The sequence below is a fragment of the Ischnura elegans genome, chromosome 6 (assembly GCF_921293095.1).
Source record: "Ischnura elegans chromosome 6, ioIscEleg1.1, whole genome shotgun sequence".
Taxonomy (NCBI): Eukaryota; Metazoa; Arthropoda; class Insecta; order Odonata; family Coenagrionidae; genus Ischnura; species Ischnura elegans.
This window is the reverse complement of record NC_060251.1, coordinates 36,506,327-36,526,132: the sequence shown is the minus strand read 5'-3', so window position 1 is coordinate 36,526,132 and position 19,806 is coordinate 36,506,327. Positions and strand designations below refer to the sequence as shown.

At 36.8% G+C, this 19,806-nt stretch overlaps 1 protein-coding gene across 1 annotated transcript in view; it reads left to right on the top strand.

Moving 5' to 3' along the window:
• Nucleotides 1-19,806, top strand: part of LOC124160383 — a 71,229-nt gene that overhangs the window by 48,050 nt on the left and 3,373 nt on the right. Inside the window, exons 2-6 of the mRNA XM_046536217.1 lie at nt 7,885-8,009; nt 9,212-9,413; nt 13,971-14,313; nt 14,969-15,562; nt 19,222-19,439. Of these exons, the coding sequence (XP_046392173.1) occupies nt 7,903-8,009; nt 9,212-9,413; nt 13,971-14,313; nt 14,969-15,562; nt 19,222-19,439 (1,464 nt within the window). The 5' untranslated portion in view covers nt 7,885-7,902. The remainder of the gene's footprint in view (nt 1-7,884; nt 8,010-9,211; nt 9,414-13,970; nt 14,314-14,968; nt 15,563-19,221; nt 19,440-19,806) is intronic.

The window sequence follows — 19,806 nt, the reverse complement described above, 5'->3', positions numbered from 1 at the left end:
GAGACAGACATTTCCCTCTAGGGAAGTGTGCCTTCATGCGAGTAATTAAATGCGAAGATGAAATCGACGATTTTTAGCTCCAGCAAGTGGAAGTAAACCTTCCAAATCCACACAAGAGATTCATTCATGAAGGATCCGTTGAACTTGGTCGGCGCCCGAAGCCTTCGTCTCATCAAGATATGGTTTCAATTACATGCCACCGGTGTTCTTTCGACCGAGATGAGGCGTGTGAAATAATGTCAACGATATTTTGCGAGAAAGTTAATTTGACGTAGAGCTACGCACTATGCCTTAAAATTGACAACGCTCACTTCTAGCCTTGTTTATCGCGCTTAAGACATAAGTAAGACCCAGTCATGGGAAATTAATGGGATACATCATTGCTGGCTTATTAATTTTGGGTTATTTTCGTGTTTTCTTATGTTTTATGATCCGCTATGGCGTAAATAACCAACTCTTATGCCTCTTTAAACCTACTCTAAAATTTATTACCGTTATCATTGCGGTATGGGCAGGATAAATCTCTTTCATCGGGTATTTCAAACCAGAAGTTGAGAATAAAATGTAAATATTGTTTCCGATTGCCTGTTGCATACAATTATGAGGATAATAATTGCAATAATATCATAAATTTCATTGGAATTAGATTCATTTAGAACATTCAGTATAAATTAGTGGATAGTGTTCAGTTTTTAATTATACTGCAGAAGAAATCATGATAAACAATAACTTGGACAGGGAAGCAGAGAAAATAGTTGTATGAAATAGGTGCATAGTTGTATGAAATTTGGTAAAGCATTGCTAGGTACAATGGCGTTACCATGGGGAGGTGTCAGGGGGATAGAACCCCTGCCCCCCCCAAATCCTCAGAGAAAAAAGATTGTTTAAAAGTATTTGCTTAATTTTGACATAATTACTGCATCTGATTAAAGTTAGGGCGGTAAAAATTTTGTAGTAACTAATGTTTTCCCTGTTGTGATGATTTCCCGCGGAATTAGGAGTGACACCCTAATTTTAAGTGCCAAAATGATGTAAAATGTATTTTCAGGCAAGTCATTTTTCAAAACTTCTTCCCCGTTACCTGGGGGATCGTTCCCATAGGCTCCCATTATCCCCAGAGCATATTTCTAGTTACACCATTGGCTACAGCCAGTTATTTCTAGCTAGCCTATTATTTCTAGTTACACCACTGGAAATTAGAAATAATAGGAGCAATACGATGTATTATACGACAATGGCTAGGGAATTACTAGCATACCGATGCTAGTAATTTACCGCTACCTCTATATATGCATACCGATTTGTCTTTTTGGTGTTCGTAGTCGCTTTCCCTGGAATATCCTAATGACGGTGAGTCTGGCATTTTTGGAAAAATTTATTCCATGAGTGAGAATTTACAACTGTCTTTGATTTTTTATTCTTATTTGTTCTTGATGACTCGGAGTTCACTAAAATAAAGCAAATAAGGCATAAACTAGCAATCAAGGCTTTCATGCTAATTTCGTCTGAACAGATGTCGCCTTATATGGTTGAAAAAAAATGGCATTTTTCTTATTATTTGTCAAATTTTCGGAAGCTTGGGGAATTAATTCTGATGTACATTGCTTTAAAAGAAAAATCACGTCTTCTTATGTCGATAGGATTTGGTATGTTTATCCAATTCTTTAATTTGCTCCGAGAAAATAGCGGCAAAACGATGAACCCCAGTGCTCACTGAAGCACACATGAAAGTTCCGCGCACTCTGTACTAATGGACAGAAAAGAGTGAACTTACAGGAAAGTTCGCGTGACGGAATGATAAGAAAATTGTAATGTCTCCTTAAATGCATGATTTCAAAATAAATAATATCGTCTAAAGTCACATCTTATTAAAATGATGTCATAAGCGGCAGATGCATGACTTTAAAGGCGAAAAAAAAACAGTTGAAGTATGAATTGGCGCAAATTCTAATGCCGAAGTCTCATACGACACATGGATGAATTAAGTTAAACGTTCCGAGTTTCAGCTTTAAATGCATGCATGTACTTCTTTGAGAGCGCACGTTTAAAAGAATTAGAACCACTGAGAATTTCGACCCGCACAAGAATTGCGTGTTACCACTGAAAATTAATACACGAATGATTTCAATTTTTTGGAATAATGGAGTTCTCTTGTGACAATTAGGAATGATGCTAAATTTAGATAGGAGAACAAGATTTTGGCTTGAAAAGATGTTTATGTCTTCCAAAAGACGCCATTAAATGTATTTGATATCAACGTACCTTTAAGATGCACCGTTACTTTTCTGTGAGAAAGGAATTTTATCAATTTTTTTTATCAAAGTTGCTACTCTTTAGAGTTGCAACTTTTATAGCAAACTACTTCATACGTACATTTTTCTCATAGCGACAAAAAATAAAGGAAATCCTTAAAAATTTAGCTTAAACATCTATTATGTCAATCGAAATAGTACATAAATAATGCATTTCTGTTTTTATTTCGTTTTACATTAATCATTTTCCATAAAGGTTTTTTTTTATTTTGGGTTACTAAACTATAAGGATTTGCTATAATATTTCAACGATATCGGGTTCAGAATATAAGGCAGTAAATCTTTGTTCCACCGCGTAATACATTATACTGTTTTAAATACGCAAGCATTTCTATAAAGTAGCAATATATCCCCATACTCGAAGGTCCGTCTTGAAATGGCTGAATGGGCAATTTTCTTGGTTCAATTTTGTATTTTTGACATGGGCGGTCTGGCCAGGTCAGCTGGTTGGCCATCGCCGAGGGCCCACAACGCTCGCGTCTATCGTGAAGCGTGTATGAAAGGTGTAATTATTAATGAAGAATCAGATTACTTGACCCAACGTTTTTTTTTTGCTATCATAAAATCCTACGTTTTCGTTATTTGCTTTATTTAAAACATACTCAGTAAAAAATGTCATAAAAAATAAATTAAATAAAGGTGTCACATAATAAAAGAGGTTCTAATACTTTTCGAAAGGGTTATTCGAAAAGATTATTTTTTTTAGAGATTTCAGTGCAGTTTAATGGAGCAAATTCAACGAATAGAAAACAGAACCATAATACATTATTTTTTACATATTGTGAAATCCTCACTTTTCATGATATTTTTTCTCACGAAATTACTATTTTTATATAAACTTTGATCTAGTATTTAAGAGCCGGAATAGCGTCAAAATCCATTCCTGGGCATGCAATTGCTTAAAAATTTCCAAGGGGGGGACCCCAGTTTTCCGGGAAGGAAGGTCCTATCATGAGCCTCAGCCGAGGGCCCCCAATCACCTCAGAGCGCCCTAGGTTTTCGTATTCCTTTTGAATGAAAAAACTGTTACATTTTTCAATGGTGGTAAGATCTACCTAACGTATAAAATCGTTTCTGGCTTGATTTTGTGGAAGTTCGATATATCCGTGATAAAAGAACACAAATGGTAATTTCCACAATTTTTAATTCCAAAACTCAACAACCGCCATTGGTGATACTAACTAAACTTCCCTCCTTTCCGGAAAACTTGGGAACCCTCCCCCGGAAAATTTTAAGCAACTGCATGCCCAGAAATAGATTTTTGAATCTATTCTGGCTCTTCTTAAATACTACGTCAAAGTTAATAAAAAAAAAGCAATTTAGTTAGAAAAAATATTACGAAAGGTGAGAATTTCACAGTTTGCAAAATTTCACCATTAAAATCACCTTGAAAATTACAAAATGTGTTGAAACCATGGTCGGTCTTTGAGTTAAAAAGTGTGGAAATTACGATTTGTGTTCTTTCATCAAGGACTACCTCATTTCGCGATCCATTCCTTACTCGCTCTTTTATGGAAGCAAAGTCAATTCAGTATGAAGTGACCCTCTCATATTGACCTCAAGATTAAACGCTTAGTCAATTCAATCACGTCTATAAGTTACTGATAATGGCCTTGAATGGAGGCTTCGCATCATTTTACGGAGTGGCTGTCGTAACTTTCGGGCAATTGAATATTGCAGTTTATCTTCCCTCGGGTTTATCGACGAGCCCCCGCATTTCTATGCCATAAATCAATTAGAAAACATTGAGTGCACGCATACAGTTTGCAGCTCGGAGACTACCACATTGAAAATCAATATCGGACTATGAGTGACACGGTACGTCAAGATTATTGCTTGGGTCAAAGTCAATAGATTTCTGTCGGGAAGAATTCAAAAACATATCTCGCATCTCCTTCTAATAGCATAGAAATCTTGGCCGAAATTGAGCTGGAAGGCGCATAAGCAAATTTTGTCCGGCACCTAATTATTGTTTTGCATTGTGGATAATAGTGCGGAACGCTCCACGTCCAAGAATTTTCGTATCTCGAAAATATTTTTTCTTGGGTGGAGAATAAAATGACTAATATCATTTGAAAAGAATTATTTATGATGATGTGTTGTTAAGATCTTAATCGGTTAGCTTAAAATGAAATTGAGTGAAAATTTATGATGCTAGTTTTTATTATTCATGTTTCATGTATTTGTCCTTCCTATCTCAAAAAGTCTCTAACCTATCGTCATGCATCTCACCTGTGTATTGGAAAAGTATATCTTTAAGGATGAGAATAATAAAACGCTTCCCTTACAGACAAAACAGGAAGTAAACTTCCAGTATCGTGCAGCGTATGATTCTTACAGAAACGTAGTGACGAGTTATACTATAGTTCGTTCACAGAAGGTGATGCTGTTGAAGTGATACGATGAAAAAATATTCAACTTTCCAACTGAGGTGCTTAAAAAATCCGTCCCTTTCATGGCCAGCCGTGTAAAGATGGAACTCGGTAAAAAATTCAAAAAACGTTTCGCCATAATTAAAAATTCGCATTAAAGAACATTGATTCCTACTGATGGATCTTCTCATATTTCTTATCACATATGCTCAGAGTGAATGAATGCATTGGTTTAAATGGAATTCTATTCCAAGATCACAGGAAGATATTTTTTGCCGACACTTGTCTAGTATTTTTTCTAGCCTGTCGTGAATGAGCCTATTGAGATCGTTGCTGCATTGATATTCTGAGGAGATCGTTAAAGTTGGGTCATATCTCGTTTGCGCACCAAGAATGCCAAGGGTGTCTGTGATCTTCACCCTTTCAGTGATAGCAGGAAGTAATAGCGCGTGCGTCGATGTTTCCGGGTTTATCTGCACTATTATGATATCGTGACGGTGTGCGCGCTGTATGATGAACGCTGTGCGAATGAATGAATGCTCTTAGGCGAGCTTGAAAAATGTTGAATTTAATTTGATGGGTAACATTTGAACGTAAACTTTTATGCTCCTTGTAGGCCCTGCTAGCAACTTTCATAGCCTCCGACTGTTTTCAATAATTTTTATTTAAATATTTGTTCTCATACACAAATAGTATTAATGTATTAGTGGAATTATTCATCCGCCAAAATAAATTTTATGAAAAATTTGAAGACTTAATAATTTTCCAAATATTATTACTTCTGTTACGTTTCTTGTTTATTTATTTTTTCTTTTGGAATGATGATTAATTGAGTAATATTTCAGAGCCTGCCTCGTGAAAGGCGGTGAAAAATACATGAATGTCCATGAGAAAAAAATTGCCATCATCAGGAATCTGGATAGGGTAGTAGTCTGCACGTGCGTCGTGGCCCCGAAAGCCTAAACTCCGTGGTTCGTTTCCCGGTCCAGGGGAATTTTACCTCATGGCAATTCATGCATATGATTGATTGAATTTTCACGGATACATTCGCAAAAAATCATTACTGATAGCAAAAACTGGATGTGTATAGCATATGTAGAAAAATCCGTATGCCGTAATACCGAGACGATTTCCCTCACCAATTAGCGCAGAAAACTGTCATTTGTAATTTTTCCCGTTTTTATTCGTCTTTAAGTGCGCGATGAATCGAAATAAATGTTTTCCGAGATTCTTAAAACATCATTCGATGTTCACAACCTTATCAATGTTTACAAATAATGAAATGTGGAGAAAAGCATCTGACCTTATTTAAATTCACAGTCACAATTGTGACGTACACATTTGTAATGTGAAAAATAGTTTCCCAGTTGATTAAGTGTAAGAGTTAGAAATAATAAAATTCTTAGTTAAGAGAACTAATCAATATTATAATTTCTTTTTAATAATGTGAATGAAATTATTCTGCTTTTTATACACCAGAAGTATCAAAATGCTGGAATTTATGAATTGCTTGATAACAAGACTGTCAAGATTCTATTTATTCAAGCCCTTTTAAATCATTCTTTAATTTAAGATAAATAGTTTCATTTTCATTGTGAGCCATGTATTTATATTTGTCATTCCCTTATTCATAGATATAATCCTTCAAGAAAGACTTTTTCATGCTACAATTGCTGCCCATTATCAATTCTGCTTAAAAATTATTCTTTATTTATCATAGGGCTCTGACTTATTAAAATTCTGATGTGAACCAGAATAGGGTAGTTTCCTACATCAAAGAAAACGAAAGGCATTGATTGCGATTCGTTACCTACTATTACTGTATTCATAATACACAAATTATTTGGTTTTTGATATACCGGTTTAGACGAATGGCAAGGGTCAAATTTTATCCTCATTTGAAAAAGGCCAGATTGGCGCCCATGCGATTCCACTCCACGTGACGTCACAGGGACCTAGTTTCTACACGAGAGGATAGGAGTAATACATCGTCTGAGGTTACCAATGCATGCATGAGGCACAGAGCTCAGGGAAACATGTCTTAATAATCACCTATTAAAACTCGCTAAGGTCGGAAAGTTTTCTTCGTTTGATAAGGCATTAATAAACCTTTTTTAAGCCAAGCGCTACCAGCCAGCAGGGTACTCAGCTACCCGCTAGCATCCTGCGTCCTATCAGCACTCAGAGCCTCGATCAAGGTCACCTCACAAGGCGGGAGGGGGAACCAGAAATGCGTCGCACGGACTTTTTCCCATCATTCCTACTTAAGCGTCGCGTTTTCGCGCGCTAGAAATTTTTCACTTTTCATTTAATCGCGAAAAATAGGTATCGTCATTTAAAAATCTAAAAGCGTGAAATACGTACTCCAGGAGTAATAATCTTTCGATTTAGGCAATAAAAATATAATAGGAAACCACCCTATTTTGTAATTGTATGTTCCATAAATTCTTTAAAAATTCGTTTTGAATCATCTCATCTATTTAAATGAACATAAAACTTAATGAGTTGCAGCTAAGAGTAATTATTGCCATTATTATGGTCGGGTAACTTATTTCGCCAATATTGGAAATAGCCAAGTCTGTATTTCATCTATTTCTAGAATAAAGGGTTATCATAGAGTTACACTCGCTACTATTAATTATTTTATGCCATCTTGCTCTTAGAAAATTATGCTGTCATGCAGATAGATGAATAGTTATTATCGGTATTACTTAATTGTTAATGAATATTTACAAAACTGATTCTGTCCCCAAAAAGGACTTCATTGTTCATAAAAAGTAAAATATTTCTTTTAATTTTCACTTTTCCTTCAATCATGAAAAATCAAAATGTGACACAGAAATTTGACGGCCATCATCAGAATTTTTGGGAAACATATGTTTTCCCCAAATCCTGATAATTTTTCATTGCACACAAATTAACTGATAAGCTCAATCAAGACTTGAGAGTTGCCAGGCCCATACTACCATTTAACATATTCTACTGTCTCTGATAATAATCTGATTGTGCATAACCTCAGCTAGTCTGCCGTGCCTTCCTCCATTTCTGCTTCAATATTGATTTTTTTCCTACCCTTCAAAGCTCCTTTCTATGGGAAATTATGAAAATATTGATCACGAATATTAAAATTAAGTCATGAAAAACAGTATTAAATCATGAAAAACAGTATTAAATCATGAAAATTTATTCTTTGATTCCAGGCTATCCAAAACTGCAAGATGGCGACAAACCGGCAAAGGTTTGGTGCTACTTTTTGCCTTGCCACTGTTTTTGTCTTATCTCTTCTTCTTCAAGATGTTCAGAGTTCAGCTGTAAGAGAAATCAGGTGAGCGAAAGTTTATCTTAGTGGAATAGAGAGCTGGATCAATTTAATATTTTCTCAAATTTTGTCAACAAAATTTGTGCAGGGGGGAAAAATTAGAGCAGCAAACATTTTAGTATCTTTGGTTCTTCAGCTCATTATACCTAATGATATTGATTCCATGTGTTCATAATTCAAATTTACATAAATTGCATACATTTCAAAATTACATAAAAATGATTTTTTTTTCAGAATATTGTTAATTTTCAGAACCATTCATTGCATTAATAAATTAAATTTCAGAATGAATGATTCTCTCTAATTCGTTTGTCAAAACAGAACCTATTGCTAATTGCTGTGTAATTTGATATAATTACAATGTCACTATTCCAACAAAGCTCTTGCGTAAAAAAGAACTCACCTATATCCTAATGTGGTACTCTGTCACTGAATTTCTCCCTGAGATGACTCTCCTGAGTCTTGAGGAGTTTATTTTTTTCGTGCACCGTTTATATCTCTTGTAAATTCTCCTGTTATTTCATAATGATTGAATTATTTAAAGATTAAATTGTAAGTGTCGATGTTGGTGGTAGCTTTTGGGAAATGCTGCGTAGGTAACATTATCTGCTCGACTTTTCACTCCTCCTATTGGGAGCGTTTTCAAGAGAATGGGAGGGAAGCCATTCTCGTCCCAATCTTATATAGGTTATGTTAACCCATTGTTAACCTAATAACTCTTTGTTAACCTATGCAAGATGGGAACGAGAACGACTTCCCTCCCATTCTCTTAAAAACACCCCCAGTAGGAGGAGTGAAACATCAAGCAGATAATATTACCTACGCAGCATTTCTCGAAATCAACCACCAACATTGATAAAAGAAGCTGTGAAAATCTTCATGCAAAAATTGATAGTGCCAATGTTTCATTGATGTAGAAAATGTAAGAGAAAATGTTGTTACTCGTATTGAAGTTATTATTCCTGAATAGGTAAACATTTTTTTCATAATCTTATTATGCATACCTGCATTTTCTCATTTGATGTGCCATATATGGATTACATATATACACATACATATATTTTATGTATCTAATCTAACATGATACATTAAGCGTTATTATTATGAATTATTATCCGTTAAAATTCATTATTCCCTGTCAGCTAATAATCCATCAATCAAGAAATGCCAGTTTGCATTAACATTACATTACCTTTTCTTTCTCACAGTCCTCATGAGATTCGAGAGGCCCTCCTTTCCATTGGAGCGACCATGAGAAACTATGGAGACAAACTGGAACGTCATGAAGGCAGGGAAAGGCAACTGGGAGACACACTGAGGAGAGCTCTTGCCTCTGTCGATAAGCGTGTTGCTCTCTTACAGAGATCCTCCGAGGAAAGGCATCGAGAACTTGAGCGCTTCTTGATTCAGGTATTGTACTTTTTTTTCTATTTTTTTTAATTAAAAATTCCGCACAAGTGCATAGCCAAAAATTTTTTTTTGGTTAATCTGCAACATGTATAGGCAGTTTTCATGTGAATGACAGCCTAACTAACTAACAAATTGTTTAATCAGTCATACATCCCACAGAAAATAAACATCTATTAGATATCTAATTGATATCTACATATAGATAAATAGTTATCTTATAGACATCTACCGTAAATATCTACGAGATATATTTTTGTCAAAACAGCAGGTGCCTAATAGATACCTACAGTAGATGTCTATTAGACAACTATTTATCTATGTGTACATATCTATTAGATGTTTATACTTTATCAAATAAATGTATCATGTCTAATAGATATCTATCAATACATCTCTTAAATAGACACCTTATATATATATATACATCCTTATACATACATAGTTTGTATACCACCTTATATATATATATAGTTTGTTAGTATACGGGACGTTTTTTGGACGGTGTGGTGTGCATGTGGGAGTCCAAATGCATGCTGCATGCTGGTGATTGAACACCCCCTGCCAAACACCCTAGAGGTGGCTTTCAGGGTATTATATGTAGATGTAGATACATCTATTTATAGATGAAAATAGACAATATATAGATATAGTTGGCAAAGTCGCCAAGCATCGTTCGAAGCGTCGCAAATTTTTTCAAGTCCGCCATCGCTCAAGTAAGGTACCAAAAAATTTGTCCCTTGTTCAAATGTTAAATCGCTTCCATAGCTCATGAGTTGTGTTTTAAAACACACTTTCGGAGATGCATCCAAAATTGCCCCTCGTCACCTGCACAACAAATAGATGTCTAACAGATAGAGATATATCTAATTGATGTGTAATAGGCATCTATTATACAGTAAAACCTCTCTTAAACGAAACTCAAGGGACCGAAATTTTGCCGTTTCGTTGATCGGGAGTTCGTTCCCCGGAGGTGATACACACGTTGCATCATCCTAGGGGCTCGGAAATTGAACCGAGTCTGCATGCGTTATCTTCATTCTACTTTCGCATACTTCAAAACAGCTGATTTCTTCAACTGCAATGCAAATCGCCGGCAATAGAACATGTTTAGGAAGCCTCAGTTCGTATTATTCAATCACTTCGCGTGCTTTTTAATCGGTTTTCAAAAATGTATGCAGCATAGCGGTGAGTGCGAGGCCATCCCTATCTTCTCAATATTTGAAATAGAGTACATGTATTCGCGAAGTTTACACAGAAAAATTAAGAATTCGATAGATTTGACCATTACTAATATAAAGTTAAGGTAACAGCACCAATTATAGCTTCATCATGAAATTTAGATTGCCCTACCATTACGACGCGAGTTGCGACTTTCGTCGACCCATTAAAGTGCAATGGGTGGCAGCATTTCTTTATAGTAGTCGAATCCAGAATACTCCATTGCAATATTTGCGGTCACGAGCTTCGTAAATAATTCATTGTACTATCATTTTCCATCGCACTCCGGACAGACAACTGCCGATAAGAAAACATCCTGTAAGGCCTTATGCAGGAGTTCTCGAAGTAAAATACGTCACGACTTTGAAAGATGAGTTTTCGAGAAATTATATTCTGCAACCCTCAGTTCACTGGCTTCGCGGATAACTAAATTTTAGTCTACTCTAGTGAACTCATCAAACGACCCTTCAATATTCATGTCTTTTGAGAGACCCTGCCAGGATTCACGGATTTCGCCATCACTCTCCATCGCGTGGTCGCAGTTGACTGCGGACCGGAAAGACAACTGCCGATAAGAAAACAGCTTGAAAGGCCTCATGCATGAGTTCTCAAAGTAAAATAAGTCACGATGATGATACTGTTGACTGCAAACCCAGTTTATGCAAAATAACTAAATATGGTGACAGGTGTGAGACGCTTCCATGCTTTGCAAAGCCACTGCATTACCAGCAGAATGGTCCTCTTCAATGTCACCGATCCCTTACATCCATTCGACAAACCAAAAACTCCACTAATATCTTACGGTAATGCCGCTTTGCCGCAGAAATGACCCCTCGGTCGAGAGGTTGCAACTTAGCTGGTGCAGTTGGGGGGAAGAAAATAACGCGCACATTTTTTATTGTTAGTCCTATGTTGGGGCCCGTGCATCGATCGAGGAAGAAATCTACTTTCCCCATGAGCGCATCAACTCCCGCCAACCACCGCTGAATTAATCCCGCTGTCATTCATGAAGTTTTGCTGCTACCACAGGGGTGAGGCATCACTCTCACCAGTGGCCCAGATGTTTAGACTGTGCCAGTAGCGTAGCCAGGGGGGAGGTCCGGGGGTACAACATATTAATTTGAAAAATCAAGTTTTTTCGATTATGAAAAGTTAAAATTGGTTTAATACTCTCTAATTGGTAGAACTAAGTTAGTACTCTGTTTTTCAAAAATTCTCCCCCCCCCCCCCATGTTTTGGAGTCCCCCGAACAAAATTCCTGGGTACACCACTGACTCTATCATTCTTAAAACAGCGGGGTTTCACGTACTTCCCCACTAAAAACGGAGGTAACTTCTCCGAGCCATCACTATTGGTGCATAGGAGTACTATAAAACGTTCTTTGCTCATTTTTCCCCTGCGGGCCGCCCACCCGCGGATTCTTTTAGAGTACGGTCAAGAAGCAAATTATAAAAAGAACGCTTTGTGAGCATTAAATATGTCCTTAAAACTGTTTTTATTCAGATATCCATTCCCAACATTTTGCTTGCTCCTACAAGATGGGCCCTGAAATGGGGATCAGCTCCAGAAAGATAGTTGAAGGCATTTGTTCATTGACATTGGTAATGGAGCGTTTTCGATTAGGCCCCTGGGACGCAAGCATTAACAATTTCCGTCCGTTATGTAAGAATTGTGTACAGTATTACGACCGAATGTCATACTTAATTGCGACTGTCGTCTTCTTCATGCAACAATCGACGGCCGTCGCAAACCTTTTCCTCTGAAGAAAATCAACACCGCTTCACATCACGTTAGGACATGGCTACAATCGTATGACAGATATCGACCTTCATTATAAAGCACTCAATTCAAGTAACGTCTAGATCAATGGGAAAATGTTGGCTTTCGTCTCTTAAGTGCGAATATTTTTTATCCAAGATTGCGGTAAATGCAAAAGTTTCTCCTTGTTTTTAGATGACATTGAAATAAACGATGTGAATGAAACAAGAGTTACTTCTACATCATATTCAAGATAATTAAGAGAGGCAAATTTTGGCTTTCATCTTCTAGCGCGCACATTGTATCTCCCGTAGTTTAAAGAAGTTATCCAAGATGGCGGCGAGTGAAAAAAAAATGCTTCTCGGAATTCACGCGTTGTAATTCTGTAAAGTATCTTAAACAACCGCCAAAAGAATGCGATCGAAGTACATAACTCTAGATTTCATATCTTTGAGCGAGTAAATATTGGGACATTGAGTTATTTACGAAAGTCAGCGTTAATATTTTTCGCAATTCGCCGCGAGTTAGTGTCGGCGGAAACACACCACGGAAGGCTATGGTTACGGTTAATAATGACGATTCTGATTGGTTAATTCAGTGGGAGTCTCTAATTGGCCCTACAACGCTACGAATATTAAATTATTCCTATGAAAATAAAAATTTGACCAGAAAAATTTGTTATTGAGAGGTGAATTTCACTCGATCGCACCAAAATTTCATTTCGTTCATCGGGAGTTTTCGTAAAAGAGGAGTTCGTTCATCGGGGTTTTTCTCTACTGTGGTTACATAGACAATTGGCCGGACCAATAGCATTTGTTCGTTGATCGGAGTTCTTCGTTTAGCGGGAGTTCGTTAAGGTGAGGTTTTACTGTATATACATCCATCTTTAACCTAACTCCGAGGAAGGTGGTAATGCCACCGAAAATTTAGTTATTTAGTGAGTGTTAGTTTCTATTCTTTATTGTGTGTTCTGATACTGCCCACCCTAGGGTTTTTTATGATATTCATAGATGAAAATATACAATATATAGATATCTATTTTTGGTGTGGGATAATGTATTTAATAGAAATTTGAAAAATTATTAAGGGAGAGCACCCTTTCTGGTTACGTGCCTGACTCACCTACTCATTGTGTTAGCTGATAGATGGAATACTATTAGCTTCAAATGATTTATCAGTTCCTAAACAAAAAAATCAGACTTAGAATATAGGCTCACTAATATCTTGGGGGAGAATAAGCCCTCATAATACCCTATTCAGAAGTAGAGAATTCCATGCCACTCAAATCTTAAGAGTAGCTCATGCTGCACATGACATTTTGGCTAAGATTCACAAGGACTGTCTAAAGCCTTTTTGAAATAGAATTTGCCCTTTATATTCATGATTGGCTTTCACCAGCCATTACCATTTTTTTAAATTTGAGTGTTACTACATTGGGTTAATACCCGAAGGATACTTTAGTTTTGACAGCCCTTATAGTCACTGAATTTAAGCTGTTATTTGTGTTCAGTATTTTTCTTTATTTTTGGATTATTTATCTGCTTTATTTACCAACACAATTGCTTTGTTGTGTACATACAGGCTGAAGAAAGAGAGAGAATCCAACTACAGAAGGCAACACAAAATATGGAAGCATTGGGATCAATGCTTGAAGCTCGTCTCAGTAATATTGAGGCTATCTTACAATCACACTCAACAAACCAAGGAGACGGAACACCAAATGAAGTCCCTTGCATCAAATTACTCGAGCCAAAAATTGAACTTCTACAGCAAAAAATGGGAAATCTTGAGGAAACGGTCCAGAGTGGTGCCAGGGAGCTGTCCAAATCTTATGAGCATATAAATAAATTTGAGGAAGGCTTGAGTCTGAATCTTGATAAATCTGATAACATTATGGAGTACTTACTGAATAACAAGATGAAAGGTAGGTCAAAAACCAGTTTATTTGCCATGATGAACTTGGTCCCCACATACATTTATTTCATTCCATTAACATCCATTATGTTAAGCACTGCCTATAAGAAATGATCTCTGCCATACTGTGGAAACCCTCCCCTACTAGGTATTTCATCAAATTGTCCCTTTTATGCCACCACGATATACCTAGAGATATTATATCACTATCGCAGGAAGAGATTTCTCAGAAACATATGCATTAAATATTTATAAAGTATCACAAAATTTTATACATAAAGCTGTGATTTTCCTCTTTTCACTTCAATGACCCCTTTATGCTATTGATGGAAGCTGGTTGTCATCTAGGCACAAGTACATCCAAATCAGCTATACAACTTGCACTATTGCCACATACTTCTCATGACTTTCAGTCCTTAACTTTAAAATTCTCTCTAGATGCTGATGAGGGCCCACAGATTCATGGATAAAATTACATACATATTGAAATTGCAAAATCTTTAATATTGCCAGTATTATTGACGACACCCACTTCTTTCAATAATTATAGCCTTTTTTCACTTTCACTTTACCAAGAGAGGCCAAAATAACCACCTGGTGGTATGAGAGCTTCACAAACTTTGAAGATCCATGTATTTAATCAATGAATTTGATCTTTATTTCAGATGGAGACAGCACAGCAAACATTGGATCTACATCAGAAGAAATTAAATCAATGATAATGCACATGATTGACAGTTTGAAATTGCTGAACGAAGACTCCACGCGAACTCAGCAGTCAGTCCTCCCAGAAATAGGTCGTGCCACGGCCACACTGGAACAACTTCGGGAAGATCTGAGAAGGACGAACAAGTGGCAGGAAGATCTATTGGTGCAAAAACTGAATGAGGTGCAGAATTCGACTATAACTGCCATCGATGCAATTCTTCCAGAAGATAGGAGATCAGGCAATGAAGATACTTGCCAAATTCGCGAGGAATTGACAGCAGTGAAAGAGGGGATCAAGGCCCTGACAGACTTGACTGAAACTACCCAGACTGAACTTGAAAAGGAACTTCGTAAGGAGAGCAACAGAGTAATTGCGGAATCAAGAGATTTGACTGATGAAGTCGTGAAAAGGGTAGACACTGCTGAAGAAGCCCTTTCTCCAGCACCTCTAATCAAGATCCTTACCAACTTGGAACATGTGATAATACAGGCAGCTGACGGAGTGATGAATGTTGGAAGAAGAGTGGAACATGGCAACCTACGTGTGATAAGTAAGTACTCCAACATGTGCATACCCAGGATCAAAACTAGTGCAAATGCGTGGTCATTCAAGTTGTTCAAGCTCCGGAAAAGTTAATGAAACCAAAATTTTAAGAAAATTATGACAGCGCTTTATTATTTTATAAAATTAATTGATTGAAAAAAATAATGATTTTTATTTTAGTTCCATGTCATTTTCTACTAATATCATTTTTCTTCAAAAGAGAATTTGTTCTAAACTGTCGTTTTGAACTAAATTTATTTTTGGTTCTAGGGGGAGGGGGGGCAGTGGCCCCTTCTTGACCCCCCGCTTGGTACGCCCATGTACTCCAATAATGTAAAGTAATTCCATGAAATCAAAGAAATTTAAAAAAATTAGTATTTAAAACTATTGTTTAGTTTTGAAATATAATAACTGCATCTGCTTAAAGTTAAATTTTAAGTGTCAAAATGATTTAAAATTTATTTCCAGGCATGTCATTTTTCAAAAATTTTCCCGTACCCCCAATTGCCAGGGGGGGGTCATCCCACCTTAGCCGTCTCATGGCCCCCCTAAACCTCCCCTCCCAGCATATTCCTAGTCGCGCCACGGCTTGAAATATTTTTTTCTGAAAAATCAAATCGATTCTGCTTACATAACAAACAATTTACTCTGTTTCATGGGTTTTATGTCTGTGGAAGTAGATTTAAGATTTAAGTTGATGAGTATCTCACTATAATTTTAATGAGGGAGAAATGTATGGGCTCCAATTGTGCAATTTATTTGACACATAGCTACGCTCAATGCTTGACGAGCATAAAAAGGCAATCCATTTGCAAAAATATTGCGTGTAAAATTGAGCAAATTCCAAGGGTATAACAACCGGAGCTGTTTCTCAATCTGTATTCTGCAAAAGACTTTTCTTTGAGGACAATTGTTTATTTTCACTCCTTACCAAGGTGATGAGTGAATAATAATATTAAAAATAATTCACTTTTCCACTGCCAAGGCAGTATAGCCTGGGGAGGGGTTTTGGGGGCTTCAGCCCCAAAAAATGTTTTTCTTTGTGGTGATTGCCCACCATGCATCCCCTTAGAAGGCAGCTAGCCCAGGGGTAACTATCCTCTGACTTTCTCTTAGCTATTTAACCCTTTTACTGCCTGCCCACTTCAGGTGGGATGTACGAAGACTGCCAAGGCTATTTTCCGGAATTAGCAACATTTCAGATTTAAAAATTTTTCAGCTACTTAATTTTATTTAATACGTCTAGATTTTTTTCCCAATTCTAAAGATATATTTATATCTTATAACCATAGATAGATAATGGGGGTTTACGTAAATTACAGCTGTTGAAAAGGCCACAATCACGAAAAAAAAGTGAAATAATTCAGGCCGACAAATGGGCCCCTGGCAATTTTCGCTCAACCAGCGAGGGCCGATATATCGGCCCAGGCTATTTTCCGGAATTAGCAACATTTCAGATTTAAAAATTTTTCAGCTACTTAATTTTATTTAATACGTCTAGATTTTTTTCCCAATTCTAAAGATATATTTATATCTTATAACCATAGATAGATAATGGGGGTTTACGTAAATTACAGCTGTTGAAAAGGCCACAATCACGAAAAAAAAGTGAAATAATTCAGGCCGACAAATGGGCCCCTGGCAATTTTCGCTCAACCAGCGAGGGCCGATATATCGGCCCAGGCTATTTTCCGGAATTAGCAACATTTCAGATTTAAAAATTTTTCAGCTACTTAATTTTATTTAATACGTCTAGATTTTTTTCCCAATTCTAAAGATATATTTATATCTTATAACCATAGATAGATAATGGGGGTTTACGTAAATTACAGCTGTTGAAAAGGCCACAATCACGAAAAAAAAGTGAAATAATTCAGGCCGACAAATGGGCCCCTGGCAATTTTCGCTCAACCAGCGAGGGCCGATATATCGGCCCAGGCTATTTTCCGGAATTAGCAACATTTCAGATTTAAAAATTTTTCAGCTACTTAATTTTATTTAATACGTCTAGATTTTTTTCCCAATTCTAAAGATATATTTATATCTTATAACCATAGATAGATAATGGGGGTTTACGTAAATTACAGCTGTTGAAAAGGCCACAATCACGAAAAAAAAGTGAAATAATTCAGGCCGACAAATGGGCCCCTGGCAATTTTCGCTCAACCAGCGAGGGCCGATATATCAGCCCAGTGGCAGTAAAAGGGTTCAAGTTGATTGGTCTCATATCACATTTGTTCAAAATTGAATAATATAAACGACCACCAGGGAAGCTAAAATCTAAAATTTTTGGGAAAAATCAGATGGATTTCGAAAGCATATGCCTATGGAGAATAAGCCATAAAAACTATGGCTGTTCCGCTAAAAAAACAAGAGATAACTATAAATTTCAGCACTACGCAAACAGAATTTTTAACTTATTTAATGAAATTTATGTTTTTATGATCAGTGTCGTATCGAGGGGGGTGGTGCAGGGGGTCTGGGCACCCCTTCAAAACATAAAAACACGGTTACATACTTTGCTTCATAAAAGAAAACAAAATATTGAAAAATAATGAATTTACAGAAGATATTTTTAACAATGAAGTTTTTACAATTAATAAAAGTGGTAAAATTAGTTTTAAACCCTCTACTCTGTAGACGGTTTTTCCAAAATTTTCCCCTCTGGTTTTGGACCCCCCCCCGAATGAAATTCTTGGCTATGTCACTGTTTAAAATGCATGGGAACCGAGAAAAAAATACCAGTACATATACACAACCTGCATACCACCCAAATACTCCCTAACAAATTTCTGGCTACATGCCCATGCTGAGGGCAGGTGAAGACTGGTTAACAAGGGTCCTAGTAGCAATGTAGTCCAAGGGCCTCAAAGGGCAAATCCTTCCCCTCAAGCAAGGTCTTTCAGAAGTCATAAAAACTAAGGGCTCAAAATTTTCTTGTGCGAAGTGCTGCAGTAGGAAAGGGAATGTCTCTCTTGCAACAATGCTCAAAGAGAGCAGCAATCCTTGATGTGTTTTGATAGTTACAATGTTACAGCGTTATGTATCTAGTGCGAGAAGTAAGATACATAGGCCATAACCACTACCGGAGTCTTGCATGTCCTTTCATTTTAAGGCCGTTTTACACGGGGCACGTAATTTCAGTCTGACATGTGTATGAACACAAAATTCAAATTATGTCAAAGCGATGAATAGCTAGAATGCATGCGAGAGTGCATGGACGTGAGATGGCAAAATAGCCCCTGTTCCAGTTTAATTCATGCATTCACACAATTTCATGCCATGATAAGAAATTAATGCTGGTATAACCTATGCAATTATGTGCCCCATGTAAAACGGCCTTTACAGTACATGTACTTACAGGGTCAAAAGAAAAGGTTCAAGTAAGGTGCTAAAAGGGACTACGGACCCTCGAAGTAATCCAGGACCTTCGGTTCTGGGGTCCCAGTAGGGATTCCCACCCTGGTCGGTCCACCTCTGGCATAGGGGGCTAATTATGTATTTCTTGTGGAACTCTGCGAATGGCACATTGCCAATTCACATCATGTTACCACTTCAGTTGCAACCACCACTTTCATCATAGTGCCACAAATTTTTAGTCATTGAAAATGCATTTATGAGAGTTAAAGTTACTCACCATAAAGTGTTAATTTTCTTCAATTTTAGGTGAACTTGGAGAAGAGATAAAGACAACATCATCTGCAGTTGAAACCAAAATATCCTCAAGGCTGGACAACTTGGCTGCTTCTGTACTCGTTAATCAGACTGGAGCAATGGAAACTTTGTCCCAAAAAGTTGAGAGTGAAATAAGCCAAGTATGGAGGCAAATTGGTATTATGTATCAGCAGCTCACCCAATCAGTGGGAATGCTTGACAAACTTCAGGTAAGAATTTTCGATGGAATATGTAGTAAACTCATGAATTAAAATTAAGGGAGGAAACACCTTTTTTTCGTGTTTAAGTGATAAAATATATATGGTTACTTATGAGTCAATAAGGTAAAATTTACATGGCTGCCAGTACTTGATAGGGGATTGAATTTTGCTACAGAGTAGGACAAGTCAAGTCTGCCATCCTCTTTTGTTGTTGAAATTAGAAAGACCGCACAGAACACATAATCATGGACATACCTTAGTTGAAAATATAAATTGTTAATGTGAGCAATTTTTTAACATTAAGGATAAAGTGTGACAAATGTTATGACTGCTCTATATGAATTCATGTTTATGATATAAATGATAGAATTCCATC